The 18,960-nt window shown below is 39.3% G+C and overlaps 1 protein-coding gene and 1 pseudogene across 2 annotated transcripts in view; one reads left to right on the top strand and one right to left on the bottom strand.

Annotated features, from left to right (window-relative positions):
• REEP3 (receptor accessory protein 3) overlaps nucleotides 1–18,960 on the top strand; it is a 110,003-nt gene that overhangs the window by 77,218 nt on the left and 13,825 nt on the right. Inside the window, exons 3-5 of the mRNA XM_003783624.2 lie at nucleotides 4,832–4,908; nucleotides 7,851–7,971; nucleotides 8,444–8,557. Of these exons, the coding sequence (XP_003783672.1) occupies nucleotides 4,832–4,908; nucleotides 7,851–7,971; nucleotides 8,444–8,557 (312 nt within the window). The remainder of the gene's footprint in view (nucleotides 1–4,831; nucleotides 4,909–7,850; nucleotides 7,972–8,443; nucleotides 8,558–18,960) is intronic.
• On the bottom strand, nucleotides 2,659–3,237 carry LOC100941822 (annotated as a pseudogene). The gene has a single exon (XR_152996.2). The product of XR_152996.2 is annotated as a histidine triad nucleotide-binding protein 2, mitochondrial pseudogene (transcript).

Here is an 18,960-nt window from a genome sequence, read left to right as displayed (position 1 = left end):
AAACCCGCCACCTTAGGTGTATGTGGCTGGCGCCTTAGCCACTTGAGCCACAGGCGCTGAGCCTTTAATTTTTTTTTTTACCTTGACGTCTTTGTGTTATTTCCTTTGGGCAAAACCTTAGGCTAGTAGCCTTGAGGTATAGTTGTAATAAAAGCTTTATTGAGTAATCATTTAGTATAAAATTTCAAACAAATCCATTAATGGAAAAAAGAATATATTTTCAAAGGTAACTTTCTTTGTGATTGCTCCTGTGAATAACATAGGCTCATTGGATTCTTTTAATTATTGCCTGAATTCAATTATATTTAAGGTCCATTGTTTCTGATAAGGAGAACAAAAAATCCATAGGTTTTTTTTTTTTTTTTTTTTTTTTGAGACAGAGCCTCAAGCTGTCACCCTGGGTAGAGTGCCATGGCATCACAGCTCACAGCAATCTCCAACTCCTGGGCTCAATGGAGTTTCCTGCCTCCACCTCCCAAGTAGCTGGGACTACAGGCACTCGCCACAATGCCCAGCAATTTTTTGGTTGCAGTCATCATTGTTGTTAGGTGGGCCCAGGCTGGATTTGAACCTGCCAGCTCAGGTATATGTGGCTGGTGCCTTAGCCGCTTGAGCCACAGGCACCAAGCCAATCCGTAAGTTTAAGACAGCAAATTGTCAAAGAATTTTTTCATTAAAGACAAAAGCCTGGGGTTTTGTTTATATAAAAGTATTGTCAGTACCCCCAGGAAAGTGCCCAGAAATACCCTATTGATTGGATAGTTTGTTCGTTGTCATTTTTTTTCAATTAAATGATAGCTGTGTACATTAATGCAATCATGGAGTACAATGTGCTGGTTTTATATACAATTTGAAATATTTTCATCAAACTGATTAACATAGCCTCCATGACATTTTCTTATTGTGTTAAGATATTTATATTCTACATTTAGTAAATTTCACATGTATCCTTGTAAGATGCACCATAGGTGTGGCCCCACCAATTACCCTTCCTCCATCCATCCTCTTCCCATCCCCTTTCCCCATATTCTTGGGCTATGGTTGGGTTATAGCTTTCACATGAAAGCTGTAAATTGGTTTCATAGTAGGGCTGAGTACACTGGATACTTTTTCTTTCATTCTTGAGATAGTTTGCTAAGAAGAATATGTTCCAGCTCCATCCGTGTAAACACGAAAGAGGTAAAGTCTCCATTTTTCTTTAAGGCTACATAATATTCCATGGTGTACATATACCACAATTTATTAATCCATTCATGGGTCAGTGGGCACTTGGGCTTCTTCCATGACTTAGCAATTATGAATTGGACTGCAGTAAACATTCTGGTATAAATATCTTTGTTATAATGTGATTTTTGGTCTTCTGGATACGTATCTAGTAGAGGATCATTGTCATTTTTTAACAAAAAATCCTCTTTATTTGTAGAGTATTACTTATAGTTGTTATCCCTTTGGAAGATCACAACCATCCTAATGGTTGTGAAGTGATGAAAATATGAAATAATGAAACATAACAAGCACTGGCTTAAATACTTTAATTTTTCTGAGAGTTGGCTAAAGATTTTCTGTGAGGAGGGTCAAATTTAATTTCAGCCTTCACTTTTGTTGGGAAAGAAGGTGATAATGTTTATATTTAAATCTGTGTACTGAGTCCTGGAGAGGAAAAGAACCAGGAAGTCCTGGGAGCTGGAGAGACTAGATCTGGTGTTAGCCACTTATTTAAAAAGCTGCATAGTTGAGGCTTCAAGGTGGACTTGCCGCCTTCAGCCATCGCCTCGCTCAGCAACCTTGAATTACTTATTGATTTTGGCCTTTCATGAAATGAAAAGAGTTTGCCATATTATTTGTTTTCAAATTCTGTCCCATGGAGCACTAGGGTTTCTTGGAGTCTCCCCAAGAGTCCTAGGGTAGGCTAAATAGGAGACCTAACCAGATCGGTTTCTCTTGTAATGTTTTTACAGTTTTTTCAATAAATGATCATTTAGTTTTAAAAAGTTAAATCTCTTCCATAGTCCCTTCTACTCAAAAAAAGCACATTATTCAGCTTGCAGTCACATTTTTCCTCATTTCTCTTTTGGGGGAAGGCCTGTAGAGTCAATCGGGTAAAGGATAAACTTATAACTATAATGGAGAGGTATAAGTACTAAGTTAGCGATTAGTGTCTGGACTTGGAAAGGATGAATGAACTCACACAAGAGCTTCACTTCTATTAGAAAAGTGAGGGGAGGAAAGAAAGGACGACACACAGACAGACACACCTAGGATTTTAGTCCTGGAAGAAAATCCCCATACTTGGACAAACCTTAGAATCGGGAACAGTGAGAGATTTAAAAGACTTCTTGAAAAGTGGAAAACTAGTACAGTGGTTACAGTGCCAGCTACATGCACCCAGGCTAGCGGATTCGAACCCGGCCCGGGCCAGCTAAATAACAATGACAACTGCAACAAAAAAATAGCTGGGCATTGTGGCAGGTGCCTGTAGTCCCAGGTACTTGGGAGGCTGAGGCAAGAGAATCCTTTAAGCCCAAGAGTTTGAGGTTGCTGTGAGCTGTGACTTGCACTCTACTGAGGGCAACGTGAAGAATCTGTCTAAAAAGAAAAAAGAAAGAAAAGTGGAAAACTGAATTTTGAGATAATCTTTTTTTTTTTTTTTTTTTTTTGAGGGAGAGCAGGTTTATTAGTATTACAGATTCCTCCTTTCCCTTCCCCATCCAAGCATCCAGGTCTGGGATCCTAGGTCAGTTTATAGATTCAACCTGGAGGCCACTGGAGCTGTCAGCCTCCAAATACATGAAGATGCAGGTGATACACAGATTGTGCGCCCAGCTTCCCATCATTGATCACAAGTCGGTATCCATCTCCTAACCCTTCAGCCTTTGATATTGTCTTGGCCACAAGGAGTAGGTGTCCTAGAAGCTGCTGGTCCTCTTCAGCCTGGCTAATCCGAGGAATAGGCTTCTTAGGAATGACCAGGAGTGCACAGGAGCCTGAGGGGCTATCATGGAACACGAGACACTGCTGGTCCTCATATAGAATGTCAGCTGGGAGGCTTCGGTCCGGGATCCGGGAGAAGGTGGTTGCGGCTGCTCCACCAGGAGCTGCCTGCTGGGCCTTGACCACTTCATTCCCATTAGTCACACCTGGAGCTCTTGGGACCTGCGCCCCTCGCAGCCCCACGACTGCCATAGCTCTGGGCGCCACGCACAAGCCGCCGTCAGCACCACGGCCGCCGCCATCTTCCTCGAGATAATCTTACAAATCAATTTCCTCTTTTCAAATTTAGGTAATATACCCTATTATTTGCTTTGGGCAAGTTTTTCTTTTTTTTTTTTTTTTAGAGAGACAGTTTTACTTTATTGCCCTCAGTAGAGTACTATGGTGTCACAGCTCACAGCAACCTCCAACTCCTGGGTTTAGACAATTCTCTTGCCTCAGCATCCCTAGTAGCTGGGACTGCAGGCGCCCGCCACAACACCCAGCTACTTTTGTTGTTGTTGTTGTTGTTGTTGTTGTTGTTGTTGCAGTTTGGCTGGGGCCAGGTTGGAACCCACCATCCTTAGTAAATGGGGCCAGTCCCCTACCCACTCAGCCACAGGCACCACCCAGAGCAGTGTTTTTAAACTTTCAGGATTCCCTATAAATTAGAGCAAATTGGTATTATTTATGTTTCATAACACAGTTGCCTCAAAAGTTACTCATGGCTTTTTTTTTTTTTCTTATTGAGACAGAGTCTCACTTAGTCACCCTGGGGTTGAGAGCTATAGCGTCATAGCTCACAACAACCTCAAACTCTTAGGCTCAAGCAGTCCTTTTTCCTCAGCTTCTCTAGTTAGGACTACAAACAACCGGCTATTTTTAGAGACAGGGTCTGGTGCTTACTCAGGCTGGGTTTAGGCAATCCCAAAGTGCCAGGATTACAGGCATGAGCCACCACGCCTGGCCTATTCATGGTTATTTTTAATTGATTTGTCCAGGTAAATCGAAAACTGTAAAAGCTACTTGAGTTACAGTTTTATATGATCTGTGAAATTTCAAAATAAGCATATATATATATACATATTAAAACTAGGTAAATTTTCTAGCTGTTTATAAGAATCTAAATTTTTAGTCACAGATGGATATGAGAACAAGGAAAATAGTTACTCATGGACCCCACATTCAGCAATTCTTCACATATTCTCTCTCCACTTGGTATAATTTGTCAACCAGTTCCAGAGTCGGGCACCTTGGATCTGATTCCCAGCAAAACGACATTGACCAAGTCATTTTTTTTAATTTGTGGTACCATTTTCTTACCTATGATGGAAATTATATTTCCTACTATGTAATGATATGGAAAAGATTGAATGAATTAATATATGTGTTATACTTAGTACAGTCACTAGCCCATGCTTGGCCTGGTATTGTGTATTTGTTATTATTACATTATTGAGCAGAAGAGGAGAGATCTTAATCGTTAATGAAACTTTAACCCACTTGAGAGAGAAATGTCTATGTACTGAGGTAGACCAAAAAGTGTAAATTTGGGGGAACATTTTCAGAAAAAATATAATCCTAAAGAATTTTACTCTAAGAAAAACACTTCCTATTTTTCTAATTATCTGATTTAGATTCCTAAATTATGTTGTATGAGCTCCTGGAGATTTGATATTCTTTGATTCTTTGTATTGTATGGCTATTGATAGAGTGATATAAGGAATTCAAATATAAAACCTGTTGAAAACTTAAACCATCACCTTCTACATTTGACCCAACATACTCTATATCTAGAAATATGTAATTATTCAGTTGCAAATTTAGTCTGCTGTTTCGCTAGTATTTTTATTATTTCCAGGTTCGATGGATGATGTACTGGATTGTTTTTGCTCTCTATACTGTGATTGAAACAGTAGCAGATCAAACTGTTGCTTGGTAAGTTCTCCAATTAATGATTCTGTTTTCCCCATAAGAACGTTACTTTCCTTTTGGCCCCCTCAAAGGCAACTACTTTTTCTTCCCATATGCCAATCCCTGCCCACCTCCCACATAAACCTTCCCCCAACATCTTGGAATAAGAAAACTTGGTTGTCATAATCCTTTTCTACACTGATGGCTTCGGACTGTTTTCCTTTATCACTTCCTAAACAACTCCTTTTTTGAGGCCCACATCATCTGGTTTTGTACCCCCTACCCATCCTTAAAACTCTCATCAACAAACTCAAACTAGTCAGCAACAATACCCATATGGACTCCCATTCAAAACCAACCTCTTGGCTATTCTGTTCCAAAGAGACATGGTAAAATTAAAGCATCTTTTATATCCTCAAGGATTTGACATTTTACCAACCAGCAAGCAGTACTTAATCGACAACTTTAATCTCCTTGTGCTGTTAATTCAATAATGCATTTCCATCTAAAACCAGCCATTACTTGGAGCAGTTCTCCTTTCAAAAAATGTTAAGGGTGGCGTCTCTGGCTCAGTGGGTAGGGCACCTGCCCCATATACCAAGGGTGGCGTGTTTGAACCCAGCCCCCACCAAACTGCAACAAAAAATAGCCAAGCACTATGGCAGGCGCCTGTAGTCCCAGCTACTCCGGAGGCTGAGGCGAGAGAATCACCTAAGCCCAGCAGTTGGAGGGAGCTATAACACCATGGCACTCTACCAAGGGCAATTAAAAAAAAAAAAAGTTAAGTTTCCAACTTTGCCAGTTTTCGCTCTCCCCTTACTGCACAAACCTTCAGCCTGCACTAGCCCAACAGTTACTCTTCTTTACCTTTTATCTCTTTACCTGGGCTACTTAATGCAGTCTCTCTCTCTCTTTTTCTTTTTTTTTGGCGGGGCTAGGTTTGAAACCCACCACCTCTAACATATGAGGCCAGTGCTCTACCCTTTTGAGCCACGGGCACCGCCCAATGCGTTCTCTTCTTAAGCTGTCTTTCGTTTTTTTTTTTGAGACAGGAGCCTCAAGCTGTCCCCCAGGGTAGAGTGCTGTGGCATCTCAGCTCACAGCAACCTCCAACTCCTGGGCTCAAGCGAGTCTCCTGCCTCAGCCTCCCAAGTAGCTGGGACTAAAGGCGCCCGCCACAACACCTGGCTATTTTTTGGTTGCGGCTGTCATTGTTTGGCGGCCCGTGCTGGATTCGAATCTGCCACCTTGGGTGTACGTGGCTGGCGCCTTAGCCACTTGAGCCACAGGTGCCGAGCCTGTCTTTCCTATTTTCCTATTACATTGCCCTGGATTTGCTTTAAAAAAAAAAAAAAAGTAGACTATTCTTAACCCTGCCTTTCTTTCTTTTTTTTTCTTTTGTAGTTTTTGGCCCGGGTCAGGTTTGAACCCGCCACCTCTGGTATTTGAGGCTGGCTGGCACCTTACTCCTTTGACCCACAGACCCACCTGACCCTGTCTTTCATTATGCACTTTTCTGTATCTGCCTCCCTCTTTCTTTTCCAATTTGAAATACTATAGCATTTTTCTTATTTTACCCCAAAGCTCATTCATTTACCTGTTACACTTTTGGTATAGGAGTTTGGGAGAGGCTTTTTTGTTTGTTTATACTTGTTTATAAGTGGCAGAACATGAATTCCAAACATGCTAGGTCTAAGTTTCAAAGATTTTTTTTTAAGACCTCATATTTTCTGACTCCAAATTTAGCCTATGTACATTATTATAATAGAAAGTGAACAATGTAGGAAAAATTTAACATGAACATTAAAGTCCGGAAAATTTTCTGTAATTGCAGTGTGGGAGACACCTTTTGTTGACTATGCAACAGTCATTCCTCACTGCCCGCTACCTGTCTGCCTTGATAGAAAAACCCAGATTTGCTCAGTTATTTGTCTTTCTGCCTCATGGACCACAACATACCAGGACCCTCATTATATATCAGTTAACTTGTGCTGTAGCTACAACCAACCCTAATAAAAGCACAGCAGGTTAGAAAAACAAACTTATGTTTCTTGCTCAAGTTTCATGAGGGCAAATGGTCACCTGCATTTGCCCTCATGCAGTTTGAGCAAGAAATAGAAGTTTGTTGTTTTGCTGGCCTCAGTGTTAAGTATCTTCTCATTTCAGGATGCAAGCTGAAGAAGCAGCTAGGCTCCTAGCAGAAGGCAAAAGCTTATAGTGAGAGGTTGAAAGTATTAGGAGTGAGAGCATTAAAGGGCATTTAAAGCTTCTGCCTTACGGAACAAACATGTGTCACGTTCACATTTAGTTAGCCAAAGCACAGTACATGGTTAAAGCCACAGACATTGATTGGGGAAGTGTCCTCCTAGGGAAGGTTGCTACAAAGTCACATGGAAAAGGGCTTGGGTGTATAACCCTGACTCGCAGTCTTCCAGAATGTTAATTTTGTTCCCCTTGCAAGTAAACAATTTACATCTGCAAGGTGCTGTAATTCTGACCAAGTGAGACTGGAGAGGAAGTTTTCTGGGAGTCCTGAGAAAGATAAGGACATGTGGGGTGGGGGGTAAACATTGTGTGCTTGGAGCATATGAGGTGCCCTGATGATTTGAGGTATGGCACAAATTTCCGTGGCTCCGTAGACAGGGTGGGTATACCTTACTGCCTTGGCTAAATGATGTCAGTGCCCACTCTTGACCTCTATGGTCAGTTTGGCAGTTTTCCTGTGCTTGCTTCAGAGGAAGAATTTTGGATTAGAAGGTGTGAACCCCTTAGGTCACTTTCCCAACTGATCTATAGTTAAGATGATTTCATTGATTCAAACACTTCATTTCCCTAATCACTAACCTTTACATGTGAAAACCTAACACAGTGACTAAACTTTTCATAAAGCTTTTTTGTGACTCCGTATTGGTTATAGTCTATTTTTCACTAGCAGCTTTTTTTTTTTTCAAATTTCTTCTCATTAGGTTTCCCCTGTACTATGAGCTGAAGATTGCCTTTGTCATATGGCTGCTCTCTCCCTATACCAAAGGGGCCAGTTTAATATATAGAAAATTCCTTCATCCACTTCTTTCTTCAAAGGAAAGGGTAAGATATGTAAATTATTTCCACGGGGGCCTGCGTGTGGTGGCTCACACCTGTAATTCTAGCACTCTGGGAGGCTGAGGAGGGTGGATTGCTTGAGCTCAGGAATTTGAGACCCAACTGAGAAAGACCAAGACCCTGTTTCTACTAAAAATAGAAAAACTAGCTGAGTATTGTGGAGGGCATCTATAGTCCCAGCTACTCAAGAGACTGAGGCAAGAAGTGGCTTAAGCCCGAATTTGAAATTTCTGAGAGCTACGATGATGCCATGGCACTCTACCCAGGGTGACAGAGTGAGACTCTGTCTCAAATAAATAAATAAATTCCACAAATCATTTTTTTAGGAATGCCCATCAACACATACTTGATGCTGTATAGTTAATGGAACTATTATGTTATGGGTACAAAGTCCTAGTTGGGGGCTTCTTAAAACTGCTATTAAATGAAATTAACGTCTGTGGCTTTTTCTCCCCAGGAGATTGATGATTATATTGTACAAGCAAAGGAACGAGGCTACGAGACCATGGTGAACTTTGGACGGCAAGGTTTAAACCTGGCAGCTACTGCTGCTGTCACCGCAGCAGTGAAGGTATTTTTCATTTACCTTTTTTATCCAATGTCATACTAAGTCAACAACTAAAATAAGATGGCTTTTTAATTCAAAACATTATACAGTTGTGGCAGAATTTTGCTTGATGTTTATTTTTCAAATGCTAGAAAGGACAGCTAGATAATTTTAGAGGTATCTTCACCTTACATTTTGTATAACTACTTAATATTTTGAATGTCTTATTTGATCACAAAATGAGAGGTTGTTAATAAGTAAAACATACCCGAAAATGTTATTTTGTTATAATTTTCCCACTTCATAGCCTTAAATAGTTTGAATAAATTACCTTACGTAAAGATGACCATTCTTTCTTTCTCTGTCTTTGGTATTCCCTCTATCTCTCCATGGCAATATCTTGGTAGGATTTCTGGCTTACTTCTGCACCTCTACTTCAATCAATTTGAGGTAACAGATTATTCAAAATAAGGCATGAAAAAATTCTGTTTTTAAAACTTAAGATTTTACTGAGTCAGTACTAATGTCATTTGTTGTGTTTGCAAGCCAAGTTATCAAGAGAATGTGCTCTGTGAAAATTTGCATTGTGGCTTTTGGATTTCTTTGCATGTTATAATTGGTGTGGTTTATTTTAAATACCATAGTATAATTGATTTTGGTGTGTAATATGTGGAAAGAAAACAGGCTTCAGGTCCAGAAAGTGCTAAGTGTAACTTCTTAGGTAACCACAGGCAATTTACTTAATTGCTATGTTCCTTAGTTGCTTCATATATAAAACAGGGGCAAAATAAGTACCTGTGAGAGAATTATAAAGAAAGAGTGCTTGCTTGCATACAGTGGGAGCCTACTGAACGTTAATATCATGTCTGTTTGAATTCAAGTGAAAGCTTTAGCTTTTTGTTATTAAGTTGAGAATAAATAGTATACTGCTTTTTTAGTTAATCTTGAACTAAACAATACCATAGACATTAATATTCTAATTAAGTAGTGATTTTATATTTATATTTTATTGTAATGGGAAAGGGTTATAAAGTGAGGGTTCAAGTATCAAAATTAATATAATAAAGAAAAATTCAAATTATTGAATTAATTAAATTCAATTTGAATTTAATTAATTTACCAATTAATTATGATAATTAAATGGAAATTTATTAACTATGCAGCACTGTTCATGTAAGGCAAATAACTATATTATTAAAGGTTACTAATTATCAGCACTTTAATGTAGTATATAGTTTTCCTGTTATTTGTCTTTTAAAGGCTTTTTCTGTTACTGGGAAAGGTTTATAAATGAATACTTAAATAGCAAAATTTTCACTTTAAGGAACTATTTTCCATTTTAGAAATTCATTTGCTTTGAGTTTTATTTCTTGCTCAATACATTCCTGAATTTCTGTGTCTGTTACAAAAGGTCATGTAGGAGATCCCCAAATTCAGCAATTAGTAATTCTAAAAAGAGAGAACAGATATAATTATCACAGAAATAATAATCTTTACAAGACCTGAAGACATAAATCTCCACCAAGTACCCAGCACAATGAATGAGAAGAATGACCAAGTTTAATCAAAATCATTGGATATCCCAAACGAAGGATAAAGAGAGAATTCTTAAAGATTCCAAAGATAAAAAGCATGTCACATTCAAATGATCTAGAATTAGAATGACATTAAGTTTCTAAATACTGACAGAGGAGGCTTGAAAACAGAATAATACCACCCCTGATGCCATCATGATTTTTACCTTCAAGTTCTATAACAGTCAAGCTCTCAGTTATGTATGAGCTTAGAATAAAATTTGTTTTAAAATTCTAGGCATGTTGCTCGGCGCCTGTGGCTCAAGCGGCTAAGGCGCCAGCCACATATACCTAAGGTGGTGGGTTTGAATCCCCAGCCCAGGCCCGCCAAACAACAATGATGGCTGCAACCAAAAAATGGCCAGGCATTGTGGCGGGTGCCTGTAGTCCCAGCTACTTGGGAGGCTGAGGCAGGAGATTCGCTTGAGCCCAGGAGTTGGAGGTTGCTGTGAGCGTGATGCCATGGCACTCTACCCAGGGGGATAGCTTGAGGCTCTGTCTAAAAAAAAAAAAAAAAGAAATTCTAGGCATGTAAATTCACAAAGTTTACCTATCTTTGTCAGGGCAGGTATGATCTGACAGAGCTGGGGAATAATCTACACATGAAAAAAAGGAAGCATATGGGTTCTGGGAAATACATTAACCTATATGGAAGGGAGATGACAGAATTTCCCAGAAAGAACACTATATGGCAAGTCCAGAGTGCAGCCAGCCAATAATGGATGTGATGGATGAAAGGTGCCAGGATGTCTCTGAGAAAGACACAGAGCCAGGAGGATCTAATAGGTTTAATGGTGCACCGGGATGCTTCCTTCAGCCAGTCAGTGCACATGCGGGAACCAATCAGAGGACATGCTGGCTGTGGACTGCTGACTAGATGCAGCTGCACATCTGCCCTGAGCACCATGAAAAATGTATTGGAGACAATGTAACAAGGGAGAGAGTAGGACAACTAAGCAAATGAAAAAGAAGAAAAGGTGTGTTCTTCACCCCTGGGGAAAAATAAAAATTATATAAGAAAGGAAATATAACAGTGGAGCTTGGCTTAGCTCAGCAGGGAACAGCATTTACATTATAATAACGAGAACACGGATTAAAGATTTAAGAACTGTGATTTTGCTGTACTGGGAGGACAGAAGAACAAAAGGTAGTGGAAAAGAACTAAAATCCTTATCTGTCACAAGAAAGTAGAAGAGAAGAAGGCAATGGACACGGGGCTTGTTGCTTTTTGTTTAAGATTTAGCATCATTTGACTCGACAAACCAAGTGCATGTATTTATACTCCAGTGAAGATGCTTTCTGAATCTTTCATATTTAAAAGTATGCTTTAGGGCTGGGAGCAGTAGCTTACACCTGTAATCCTAGCACTCTGGGAGGCCGAGGCAGGTGAATTGCCTGAGCTCACAGGTTCAAGACCAGCCTGAGCCAGACCAAGACCTTGTCTCTAAAAATAGCCAGGCATTGTGTCAGGTGCCTGTAGTCCCAGCTACTCAGGAGGCTGAGGCAAGGGAAGAGTTTGAGGTTGCTGTGAGCTGTGACGTGGGAGCACTCAACTGAGGGCTAAAGTGAGACTATCTCAAAAGGAAATAAAAGAAAGTATACTTTAGCATGATTCTATAGAGAAAAACTGAAAATTAGATTTCAACTTGAAAAGTAATTCAGAAAACATTTTAGAACATTGTTTCAGAAAACAAAGAAGCATACAAATCCCGTTTTTCCTCCTCACTTTTAACTTTTAAATAGGGTTTCGAGGGCGGCGCTGTGGCTCAGTGAGTCGGGCGCCGGCTCCATATACCCAGGGTGGCGGGTTCAAACCCGGCCCCGGCTAACCTGCAACCAAAAAATAGCTGGGTATCTGGGCGGGCACCTGTAGTCCCAGCTACTCGGGAGGCTGAGGCAAGAGAATCACCTAAGCCCAGAGGTTGCTGTGAGCTGTGACTTCATAGCACTCTAATAAAGGCAACAAAGTGAGACTCTGTCTCAAAAAATAAATAAAATAAAATAAATAAATATGGTTTCTAATCCTACTATCCTTCAAGATGCCTTTCTACATATTGTGACTGTTATAAAGTACTTATTTTATTTTGACTTGTGTTTTAGACTTCCAAACCTTCTCCATGGGGAACAGCAGTTGCCCCTATATTATCTTCATTCCCTCCTCATTTACTTTGTACTTTGCTTCCATTCGTTTTTAGTATCCAACATATTATTTATTCAGTGTTGTGTATTTAATACCTACTATGTGGTAAGTGCTGGGGATGCTGCAGGGAACAAGATAAATACACCCTACCCGCCCAGGTTGCTATCTGGCTGCAGCCGATATCTGTGTTCAATACCTAAAATATTTATTTTCTTTTTTGGTTGTTAAGAGCTCATTCATTGCCCTCCATTACTAAAAAAAAAAAAAAAAAGTTATCCCATAGAAATACTTTTCTGTAAAAATGTTATGAAAATAATCCTATATCTAGTTCTCTGGCTTTTTTCTTTGTGGTTCACTGTTTTTATATGTTTAATACCTTAAAATCATCTCTCCATCCCAAAGGCAAGAAGTGGGGAATATAAAAATCCTCTATGTTACCTACCACAAAACAAATAGAAACATGTATCCCATAAATGAAATTCCGTTTGGAAGCTATGCTCACTTCTTTGTGATGTCACGATTCTTTTATCAGCAAGATCCCAGTGTAGGAGGTGACCTTCAGCATTGTCATCCTGCGTACAGGAACGTTGGAACCTCTATCCTGGACTCTATATTATTCATTAGAAATAGTCATTAAATATGCTGAACACACAGCATAATGGTAACACTATTTGCCTCAAGTTATGTCGTGCTTATTTTAGAGTACATGAAATTAGTTTCATCTCGGGAGATGTCAAACAAGGGTATTGTCATGGAAGAATCACTGAACCAGACACTTCATACTGAAGAGTAAATTGAAACCGAAATAGGAAATAGGTCAAGTTTAAGGAGAAACTGCAAGGAAGCCAAGAGTAGGAGAATCATTTAAAATCTTTACAGTGTATGGTTTATTAAAAAATATTTTTCCGGCTAGAAATTCCTGGACTCTTGGTGTGACCTTTAAAGAACAGGTAATAACCCTGACTAGGTTTCCCAGGTTAAACCTCCTGAGCATGTTAAAAGGTAAAACTAGGAATCTAATCAGAACATTTATTACACTGTAAAGCAATTTTCTGAAAATGTTACTCAGTTCTATGACCTCATTACCAAGCATCTGTTCGCAAGGTCAGTGTCTGGGTTTATTTTGGCTGAGCACAGCACAAACATGTGAAGGACCTTCAAGGATTTTGCTGAGGACGCTCAACATTCTGTAGCTTTTCACATTAGAAATTCAGGTGGCTTTTGTGCAAATGCACAACACTCCTGCCAGATAAAGGGCAGGTGGGGAAAAGTACCTATTAGTCATGTTAACTATCTCTTCGAATTGTTCCTGGCAGCCTTTTCTTGGTAAATTCTTAGCAGATACAAGAAATCAATCATCACAGACAATTAGCGTTTTTATGGATGAAGAACCTATGGCCTTAGGGCTCCACATGACCTTCTGGATCCTAGAGTGCCACTTTTTGACCAAATTTAAATTTTACATAACAAATCCTTTAAATAAAGGGATAAAAGTGAAGTTTGGATTCAGTCAAGAGGTTACACTCAGGGATCTGGAGGGCCACATGTGGCCTTGATGCTACAGGTTTCCCACCCTGCTGCAGTGGATTTTTTTTTTAGTGCTGATTCTGTCATGTATTAGCCATGAGGTTTTGGGCAGAACATCTGCAATGATCTAAGTATTAGTTTTCTTACCTGTAAAACAAAGGAGTGAAACCTGACTTCTAAACCCCTTACAACTCTAAAACAGTGCTTTTTTCTTTCTTTTTTTTTTTTTGTTTTTGTTTGTCGAGACAGAGTCTCACTTTATTGCCCTAAGTAGAGTGCTATGGTGTCACAGCTCACAGCAACCTCCAGCTCTTGCGCTTGGGCGATTCTCTTGCCTCAGCCTCCCAAGTAGCTGGGACTACAGGCGCCCACCACAACGACTATTTTTTTATTGCAGTTTGGCCGGGGCCGGGTTTAAACCCGCCACCTGGGTTGTATATGGGGCCGACACCTTCCTCACTGAACCACAGGCGCCACCCAAAAACAGGGCTTCTTAATTCTGGTGATAGTTTTGTGCGCCCATCCCCACCAAGGGATATCTTGCTCTAAAAAGATAATGAGTTAGAAAAATCTTAAAGTACATATAGGTAGTTTTAGTGGGTAAGTTGCAAGTAATTTCTTTAAATTTTTCTGTTATAAGCATCCTTCAATGAATATATATTGCTTTAATCTTAAAAACACTAAACCAGGCTTGGTGCCCTTAGCTCAGTAATTAGAGTGCAGGCCACCACATACACCAGGGCTGGTGGGTTCAAACCCAGCCCAGGGCTGCTAAACAACAGCAGTGACAACTACAACAAAAAATACCCGGGCATTGTGGTAGGCACCTGTAGTCCCAGCTATTTGGGAGGCTGAGGCAAGAGAATCGCTTAAGCCCAAGAGTTTGAGGTTGCTGTGAGCTGTGACATCACAGCACTCTGTTGAGGGTGACATAGTGAGACTCTGTCTCAAGAAAAAAAAAAAAAACATTAAAACATATTATTCACCTAGAGCAATTATAGTCAGTTCCATTCTGGGCTTGATCAGATTAATTTGCTGAATGTCCACAGGGAAAAGAGATTTTCCCTGAAACTAGGAACTAACCTTATCTGCAATTGTAATGTAATGTGTCAAGGACCAAAAAGAACTAGAGTTTAATGGCTAGTCATTATTAAACAGTATAATAATAATTATACCCTAAAAGTATGTCTTATGCTTATAAGATTATAAAGCATTGATTATATTTTTAAATTCTTAATATAAAAAGGTCTTATACAAAAATGCCGATAAGCAAAATAAATTCCTATTTAACACAAAATACAGTAATTTTAATGTAATTTTTAACCAGGAAATGAAGTATTTCATCAGAGGCAGAATCATTTTAATGTAAGATTAGTCCTATATGCAGGATGCCAGCCATCTACTTAGATACTTGAGTTAGACATTCAGATGTCCTCATGCTCTTGGATGTAAGTGAGCTCTGTGTGGGGCTAGTTCAGGGAGTTGCCTCTCAGTTGAAGAATCCCTCTTAGAGCATGAGCATGTCAGTATTAGCTCTGGGCCTGCCCTTCTGCCCAGTCAGGCCCTACAGTGTGCTCCGTGTTATAAGTGAACATTTGGGAATCCCATTCCAAACCCTGGGAATTCTGTGCCACTTGAAGTTCAGAAGATTCAGGAACACTTCTGCTAATGATGAGCACGTCAATGTAAATTATTCTACAGAATACTTAATTACTTTGATTTTTGCATTTTCATCATAATCCTTCTGTTTCTTTCTCTTTGATGTTCAGGATCAATTTAACATATACAGCGTACATGTATAAATTACTGCAAGAGAAGAGGATCTAAAGTGCTGGGATGTAGAATTATATTAAGGGTGGTAACAGCCATCCTTCCCGCTTATGGACTAAAAGAGAGCAATTTCCCTACAGCAGACTAGACTAGAACCTTTCCTCATTTTTCTTAGACTTTTGGTTTGATATGGTATAAATCAGATAGATAAGCAAAGCCTTATTAACCGAAACAAAGCTCCGATACCTTTTAAAGTTGTTATTGACATGTAATTACCATGTCTTATTTGTGCCCTCAAAATAGAGAAACCATTTTCCTCTTCTTGGTAGGAGTAAAGAATTAGATATAGGAAACATGAATGAGAATTGGATCAGAAATTCTTACGGTGTATTAAAGCTTCATTGAAACTTCTATGATGCAATTTTGTAATATTAAAGACATTGTTGAAAAAAATAAAAAAAATCACCCATCCCATCTGCCTAAATATTATACTATTTTTATTTTTGTATATTTTTCCCTGTCTACTTATAATCATACAGCATACTAACGAGTATCTTATGCATATGATTTAGAATTCAGATGGAGAGGGAAGATATTTCTTCTACTTAACATTATACAGTAAACATAATTTTTATTTATTTGAGATAGAGTCTCATTGTGTCACCCAGGCTAGAGTACAGGGCCACAATCAGAGCTCACAAAGCCTTGAACACCTGGCCTCAAGCAATACTCCTGCCTTAGCCTTCCACAGTTCACAGGCGTAGGTATAAGCCATTGTGCCTGGCATAATTCCTTTATTAATGGACTTTTTGTGCTGAAGATCTAAAAACTGGAAGGAATAGGTTAGCCTTTAGATGTGAATATTTTATAATTATACCTCTTCTTTAAAGTGGCTACATTGTATACTTTGTTTTATGTAATGTTTTTGAAATCTGTAATGCTACACTAATTTTTCTCTTATTTTATTCTGTGCCCATAAAAAATATACAGTGGAAAAATCTAATTTTCCAAGGCAGTAATAGCTGTTAAAAAGAGTTGGGAGTTCTCAAAGAGGGCTCCTAATACCTTTTTGTTTTTCCCTACTGTCCCTGGCCTTCCAAGAGGAAGCCATAAAGGTATTAATAATAATTGGATATTGATAATAACTGGGCTGCTTACTCAAGAGCTCGTTTATATAGAGTACAAATAGAGCACCCAGATATGTTAGGGTTGGGTCTTGCCTGCATTTATTTTTTATTTATTTATTTATTTATTTATTTTGCAGTTTTTGACTGGGGTTGGGTTTGAACTCACCACCTCCAGTGTATGGGGCCAGTGCCCTACTCCTTTGAGCCACAGGCACCACCCCCTTGCCTGCATTTTATCTAAACCTGAAGCAAACCCCTAGTGGATGGTGTAGTCTGTGCCATGACACCATAATCATAACTATAGTTTACTGCTAAACCTCTACATATAATTTACGGTGCTTGCATTAAAACAAGCTGTTATCTATGGCAAATTCTTTAGCAGGCAAGAGCAAGAAGGGGCATAAAAAGAACACTTATTGGGGAGGTGAGAGGGAGGTGGGGGTCACAGTGTATGGCACACCTCTTTGGGGCGGGACACAATTATAAGAGGGTCTTTAGCTAACAAATGTAATCAGTATAATCTAATTCTTTGTACCCTCAATGAATCCCAAACAATAAAAAATAAAATAAAGAGCATTTATTAAGTACTATACCACATATCCTAGGAAAACAGAAGAAGCCTAAGATGTGTCCTGTTCTTCTAGCATCTTAAAATCTTGCTCTGGGCTCAGTGCCTATGGCTTAAGTGGCTAAGGCGCCAGCCACATACACCTAAGGTGGCGGGTTCACATCCAGCCTGGGCCAGCCAAACAACAATGATGGCTGCAAAAAATAGCCAGGCGTTGTGGCAGGCACCTGTAGTCCCAGCTACTTGGGAGGCTGAGGCAGGAGACTCACCTGAGCCCAGGAGTTGGAGGTTGCTGTGAACTGTGATGCCACAGCACTCGACCCAGGGGGACAGCTTGAGGCTCTGTCTCCAAAAAAAAAAATCTTGCTCTGGAGGCAAAGTATATATTTGCACAACTATACCTCATAAGAATATGCGTGAGTTCATCTGTGAGATATGTACCAAGAAATGTAATCATGCTTGCGAAAGGTACCAAAGTTTGTGGATGAGAGAATTATAAAACTAGACTGATGCAATGATACTTTGACTCATTTGTACTCTGAAGTGTGCTCTCTTGAGTGTGAGAGTTTGAGAATTACAGCCAGCCTTAGAGATTATACCTGAGTCAGGTCAAGGGTATCATGGACATGTGTGTCATTTGTCATCTGTGTTATAGTAGGAAAAAGATCAAAACTTGCTGAGAATACAGCATAGGAATACAAAAGTGATATAAAGCAAATGATAATTCTAAAAAACAATGCACCTGTTTCAGATGGACACTGGGCACTTCCTAGCAGTATCTCTCTCAAGTCTTTTGTCAACCATCTGCTTAATAAATAATGATATCTGATAAAGCGGAAGCAAGTAAATTAAACCATGCCAAGAATGTTTTAAATATGTCTGAAATCTAGTTAGGTTTCTTGAGAATATAGTCAATTTACTAATTTCCTTATCACAATTCAAAAAATATGGTAGCTCAGTTGGGATATAGAAGTGGCATTTGGTTTTGACATATTAAGATATCACTCACCTAGAGTACTAAATCCTGCCTCATGAATCAAGGCCTTTTTCCTTCAGTAAAAAATACAAGTTAGCAATAATGCCCAAATGTCTATAGCACCTTTGACTTTGAAATTTAGAAATGAACCACTATGGATGAGTTACTATGGTAATGTTATAACTAGAGGCAATCATAAATTCCTATGTGTGAAAAGAAGAAATAATAAGTATAGAAAAAACCTTTAGAAGAATATTTTTAATCTAGCTATAAATAAGAAATGAGTCATCTATATGCTATGCAAATTTAAAGTTGGTAAATTTAGAAAATATTTTTTTCTCTTTTTACAAAGCTTCATACTTTGGAGGGAATGCAGTTTATCTGAAAAGTTTAGAAAATGTCTCTTTCAAGGCTGTGCAGTGATGAAAATTATTGACCTTTATGCAGTGATGGAAATGTTCTGTATCCTCACTGCCCAAGACAGTAATCAATAGCCACATAAAGCTCTTGAACATTTTAAATGTGGCTAGTGCATTTAACTTAAATTAATTTTAATTTAAATACCCACCTTTGGCTCGGCCCCTGTGACTCAAGTGGCTAAGGCGCCAGCCACATACACCTAAGGTGGCGGGTTCGAATCCCCAGCCCAGGCCCACCAAACAACAATGACAGCTGCAACCAAAAAATAGCCAGGCATTGTGGCGGGTGCCTGTAGTCCCAGCTACTTGGGAGGCTGTGGCAGGAG

The sequence above is a fragment of the Otolemur garnettii genome, unplaced genomic scaffold, assembly GCF_000181295.1.
Source record: "Otolemur garnettii isolate 467f Iridium unplaced genomic scaffold, OtoGar3 scaffold00008, whole genome shotgun sequence".
Lineage (NCBI taxonomy): Eukaryota > Metazoa > Chordata > Mammalia > Primates > Galagidae > Otolemur > Otolemur garnettii.
The sequence above is the reverse complement of the archived record's forward strand: the minus strand, read 5'-3'. Positions and strand labels throughout refer to the sequence as shown.